At 40.2% G+C, this 6,000-nt stretch overlaps 1 protein-coding gene across 1 annotated transcript in view; it reads left to right on the forward strand.

Moving 5' to 3' along the window:
* GK (glycerol kinase) overlaps positions 1 to 6,000 on the forward strand; it is a 42,314-nt gene that overhangs the window by 23,430 nt on the left and 12,884 nt on the right. Inside the window, exons 11-16 of the mRNA XM_060273628.1 lie at positions 196 to 263; positions 1,353 to 1,395; positions 1,735 to 1,815; positions 3,159 to 3,237; positions 4,393 to 4,489; positions 4,740 to 4,878. Coding sequence (XP_060129611.1) covers positions 196 to 263; positions 1,353 to 1,395; positions 1,735 to 1,815; positions 3,159 to 3,237; positions 4,393 to 4,489; positions 4,740 to 4,878 — 507 coding nt within the window. The remainder of the gene's footprint in view (positions 1 to 195; positions 264 to 1,352; positions 1,396 to 1,734; positions 1,816 to 3,158; positions 3,238 to 4,392; positions 4,490 to 4,739; positions 4,879 to 6,000) is intronic.

Genomic DNA, 6,000 nt, shown 5'->3' on the forward strand with positions numbered 1-6,000 from the left:
CAAGGATTACCATATAGGGTGGTTTACAGTATAAAAGTTCTCCAATCTGTAGTGCCATTGGTGTGTTTCTGTAAAAAGTAATAGCGAGACAACTGGTCTTGAGCTGAGCCAAATTGTAAACAAAATAGATGTGCTTTAAAAATTAAATATGCAGGTATACTTTGACTGAACTTTATGAATTATATGTACTTCCAGTGCTTAGGTGACCAGTCTGCTGCTTTAGTGGGACAAATGTGCTTCAAGGATGGTCAAGCAAAAAATACGTAAGTTTAACCTGAGATCTGATGCCTACATCATTGCACCCATAGATCTGATACAAAGTGGGGGATGTTAGAGGATCAGCCATCTTTAAGAATGCACACAATGGGTATGTGATGAAACTGTGAGTCAGGAAGATCCTGCTTTGAATCTCACATCTTGCAAGAACTCCTCCATTGTGGCTTTCCAAATGTTGGACCCCAGCTCCCTTCAGCCCACAGACAATGGTCAGGATTGATGGGAGTTATAGTCTAACAACATCTGGAGTGCTGCATGTTCCCAAATCGTGATAATAATGAATCAGCTTGATCGGTTTTTTATTAACTTGCTACATAATTTAGATGCATTTGAAATACCTTGCACACTTGTGTAGGAGTACATGGCCTGTTCTCCTTCCCCTTCAGTCTATTTCTGTCAGCAGTACTTGAGATCATGCCAGGCCCAGCAGATGAAGAAGAACTGGGTTTCTAATAAAATAAGTGTCCTGGGCTAAACATAGTCAGGAACAGGAGGTTCTGCAGTGCCTTGGTTGGAAAAGCACTCCATATCCCCACCCATCCCCAAACCCCTACCTTATTTCCTGTAGCTTTTTGAATGGACTTTAAAATTGGAAGCACACATGAGTCAGTCTACCCAACAGGCTGGCCACATTTCTCCCTGGCTAGTCACACACAGCAAACTAAATATGCAGACTAAAGCTTGCCCCATAATGTCCATACAGAGGATTATGGAGTATGTTCCAGTGTGAAATTAGGGAAGCTTCGCCTCCCAATTTGACATATTACATAGGTACACCACATACACCAATCCTTAATGAAGTAAGGACAGTGGTAGTGGCTGGAAGTGGAGACAGAAGGAAGACTCCGTTGCTTCCCCAATCCAGTGTCAGCTGGTTTGCAATAATTCAGCCAGTCTTTGCTAGACTAGTTACCTGATTATAGCCATTTCTATGCAGAGGAGTTGTCCTACTATACCAACATTCCAGATATGTTACTACTGTTTTGATATTCCTAGTCATTTTATGGCATGGCATACGTCTGATTTCTTATGCTTCATTTTGTAGCAAATAATAACTTTTGGTGTCTGCACTTCAGGTATGGAACAGGCTGCTTCTTACTCTGCAATACAGGTCAAAAGGTTAGTGCTGGGAATTAAACAACTTAAAACCCTGGCAAATGGCTACTTTCCCCAAATAAATAGCTCTTGTTGTGTAAAACTCCCTTTAAAAAATCTTTTTGTTGTGTCTTACAAATAAAATAAAGGGTTTTTTCTGTGCCTATGTTCTGTATAATTTACATTATCACTTGAGCTTAAAATATTCACAAGCGTACCTTGTTTAACATGAAGGTCCCAAAGAGGAAATGTCTTGTGCTAGACTGCTATGGGCAGTTGGGCAGTGTTCAAGATAACAGCCAAGGGTAAACTAACATGATAGAAATAATATAGTAATTACATATTTTTTATTTTTGTTTCCAGCCTGCAATTTCTGAACATGGCCTTCTGACTACAGTGGCGTACAAAATGGGCAGAGACAAACCTGTGTATTATGCATTAGAAGTAAGTATAATTATTTTTCATATACTATGGGCTTTTGAAGGTGCCAAGTTGTTTCTTTGGTTTGTAATACCAAGAGGTGACTACCATATATGTACTATGGATGATTGCAAACCTACTACAAAGTGCTTGGATAATTAATGCAAGTTAGGTGTTTGTTTGTTTTGTTTTTGGCAATATTATAATAATTATTATTATTATTCTGAAAAAGTGTGCATGCACAGGAAAGCTCATACCAATGACAAACTTAGTTGGTCTCTAAGGTGCTATTGGTAGGTATTATTATTATTATTATTATTATTATTATTATTATTATTATTATTATTATTATTTGTACCCTGCCCATCTGACTGGATTGTCCCAGCTACACTAGGCAGCTTCTAACATATATAAAGATATAATAAAACATTACACATTAAGTGAGAGCTGGACCATAAAGAAGGCTGATCGCCGAAGAATTGATGCTTTTGAATTATGGTGCTGGAGGAGACTCTTGAGAGTCCCATGGACTGCAAGAAGATCAAACCTATCCATTCTGAAGGAAATCAACCCTGAGTGCTCACTGGAAGGACAGATTGTGAAGCTGAGACTCCAATACTTTGGCCACCTCATGAGAAGAGAAGAATCCTTGGAAAAGACCCTGGTGTTGGGAAAGATTGAGGGCACTAGGAGAAGGGGACGACAGAGGACGAGATGGTTGGACAGTGTTCTCGAAGCTACGAACATGAGTTTGACCAAACTGCGGGAGGCAGTGCAAGACAGGAGTGCCTGGCATGCTCTGGTCCATGGGGTCACGAAGAGTCTGACACGACTAAACGACTAAACAACAACAACACACATTAAAAAGCTTCACTATATGGGGCTGCCTTCAGATGTCTTCTAAAGGTTATATAGCTACTCATAGGGGTAGGGGGTGTGTCTCTGATGTCACAGGGCAATGTTCTGTAACTCCACAAAAAGTTCACTTGGTAGAGGCTGGTTCATACATGCATATCTGTTATTTTATTTAAATTGAGTTGCTTTGTGCTTGATGACTGGTAGCTGACTATGTGAATTAACTGCACTGAAAAGTTTTGTGCTAAAGGTGAGGTGATACTAAATCATTACAGGCTATGAAGCAGATCTGTGACTACTCTTGTCGCCTGTCCTAATAATGTATGTTTCTGGGACTACATCCTCGGTATCTTATTTTAAGTCTGGGACTCCCCTTAATTATGAGCCCAGCACCTTTAAGAATTCCAAAACTGTGAAAAAGGCATGCCATGGTTTTGTGTGTTGCCTTTCATGATTTGCTCTAAGAGTGAGAGTGAAATAACAAAACACATTAACTTGCCCTTTTCATTTAGGGCTCTGTTGCCATAGCTGGTGCGGTTGTACGTTGGCTGAGAGACAACCTTGGCATTGCAAAGTCTTCAAATGAAGTTGGTGAGTATCAATAACTTTGAGTAGCTTAATTTGTTGAAGAGTTGCTTGATCTTCCCCTTGCCTAGGATATATCAGTTTTAAGGACACTAACTGTGGCATGCACTTGGTTTTAGAAAACTGGTAATATTCTGTGACATTTATAAAACCAAATGTCTGGAAGAGATGTATGAGTTTAAATGGATATATGTAGATTTCTAGTCTTGCATCCTTTTATTGCTTTTGGAAATAGAAATCACTACGTTAGAATATCTTACTTGGATACTGCTAGTAGGAACAGGTTTTTTTATTAAAAAAAAATAGCAAGAGTTTTCAGTGCTATCATTCACTAAGGCTGTTATCCTGGGAGTATGTCCCATTGAACTCAGTGGGACTTGCCTTTGAGTAGACATATATAGGATTGTTGTGCAAGACTTCTCTTTTATTTGAAGACAAGGGTTTTACTTTTGGGCATGCTGCTAGATGCCCAGGAATGCTCTTGTTCTTTGATAAAGGTAAAGGTAAAGGTAAAGGCACCCCTGACCATCAGGTCCAGTCGTGTCCGACTCTGGGGTTGCGGCGCTCATCTTGCTTTATAGGCCGACAGAGCCAGCGTTTGTCCGCAGACAGCTTCCGGGTCATGTGGCCAGTATGACTAAGCCGCTTCTGGCGAACCAGAGCAGCGCACGGAAACGGTGTTTACCTTCCCGCCGGAGCGGTCCCTATTTATCTACTTGCACTTTGATGTGCTTTCGAAGTGCTAGGTGGGCAGGAGCTGGGACCGAGCAACAGGAGCTCACCCCGTTGCAGGAATTCAAACCGCCGACCTTCTGATCAGCAAGCCCTAGACTCTGTGGTTTAACCCACAGCGCCACCTGGGTCCCTTCTTGTTGATACACAATTGTAAATAATTAAATAATTGTAAATAATTAAAACTGGGACTCCTATTTTCCTTAGTCCAATATTTATTTACTGGAGTAATCTGGGTGACAACGTTTCATAAATTTGGGATTTATTTTTTATTTTACTTGTTTTTTTTTAAAAAAATTCTAGACAATCTGACCTTTAATTGTAACTTTTGAGTAATAAGCAACTGACAAGTGTAATAAATAGCAATAAATGTTATTTGCTCCTGCTGCTGAAACAAACAAACAAACTCTATTTTGGCATTGGTTTTAGAGAAGCTTGCTGCTGAAGTGGGCACTTCTTATGGCTGCTACTTTGTTCCAGCATTCTCAGGATTATATGCACCATACTGGGAACCCAGTGCAAGAGGGTAGGTATATCAGACCAAATGTTTTAACTTAAAGAATTTCAGGAACTGCCAATATTTAATTTTATTCATTATTAAGTAATTAGGCCAGATACACAGTGGGATGTTGTGCATCTTGCCAATATACACTTTCTGCCAGCTGAGAGGGCAATGTGCACACGTTATAAGGGGTACTGTGGCAGCCACTTGAGACTTTAAAAGAAGGTTTGTTTAATCTTGATGGTATATTTTGCTTTCCTTTTTCCTTCTACAGAATCATCTGTGGCCTTACTCAGTTTACAAATAAAAACCACATTGCCTTTGCTGCACTAGAGGCTGTCTGCTTCCAAACACGAGAGGTATGGATGAAGGGTGCAATTAATGCTGCTTTGATGGTAGTGGCAAACTTCTTTTAAAATAATAATAATAATAATAATAATAATAATAATAATAATAATAAGTTGTGGTTTGTATGATTCAGATGATTAAGTGTGAGGCAGTTGATTTTGGGTGCCATGAAAGAGCAGTGGAAGTTTAATTATTAATTTATTGCTGTGTTTTTAATTCCAGGGAGAGGCAGTTATAGAATTGTCTGCCTCGAGTACCAAAATAACTTGGCTAACCTTGGACACTATGCACCTTGACTGTGGGCAGGGCATAGTATTTGCTGTTCTGCCTCAGGCAGCATAATGTCTTAAGCAGGAGATTCTAGTATCATGAGACTAATTTGTATACCTTGAGAAGAATTATTGTCACAGACTGGAGCATGGATTTAAAATCTTTGTTTTTCAACTCTAAAACATGTGGAACATCTTTCTCTTCCCTAAAACTACACACACACAAACAAACACACAAACATGGGTGTCTCTGACTTCAAGATATATTTCCATGGGCCACCATATCTGAATGCCTTTGAGTTGTAGGACATTTCATCTTCTGGGATTTTTGCTCAAAATGTTTTTCCCACTTTCAATTCTCTCTCCCCACCCCCAGCATATGCCTCAGGGCATGGTTTTTCTACAAAATAAATTATAATGTCTAGTTTGGCCTTGTAACTTTTATTTCTTTAAACAGCTATGTTCAAATAGGGCAATAGGGCATCCTTCTGTATACTTCTTAAATTTAAAAGGAACTTCAGTCAGATTCCTGCTATGGTACTAGCAGGTTCATAATGATAACAGAGTTGTATCCCACTATTGCCCAAGCAGAAAGAAGCTTGTGCAGCCAGGCTGTTTCCTATATTTATTCTGCCTGCAATACCCCCCCCCCCAAAAAAAACAACCCTTCTGCAGATAGTCACATAAATCCTTGAATAGTGGGGGCTGTGTGGTACCAGGGCTGGGGGGCTGTGTGGTACCAGGTTGCAGCTGGAGGGAGAGTTACTTTACCTGAAGGGATCTGGGACAATCCCTTCACCTGATTTCAAGCAATTCCTTCAACCCACTGCAGGCTTCTGTGATACAGCCCCCGCTATTGGGTGGCCCTGACCCTCTGGAGAAGGTTTTTAGGATACAGGGTGCAGGGGCAGGTAGAGT

This window comes from Zootoca vivipara, chromosome 4, assembly GCF_963506605.1.
Source record: "Zootoca vivipara chromosome 4, rZooViv1.1, whole genome shotgun sequence".
NCBI lineage: Eukaryota > Metazoa > Chordata > Lepidosauria > Squamata > Lacertidae > Zootoca > Zootoca vivipara.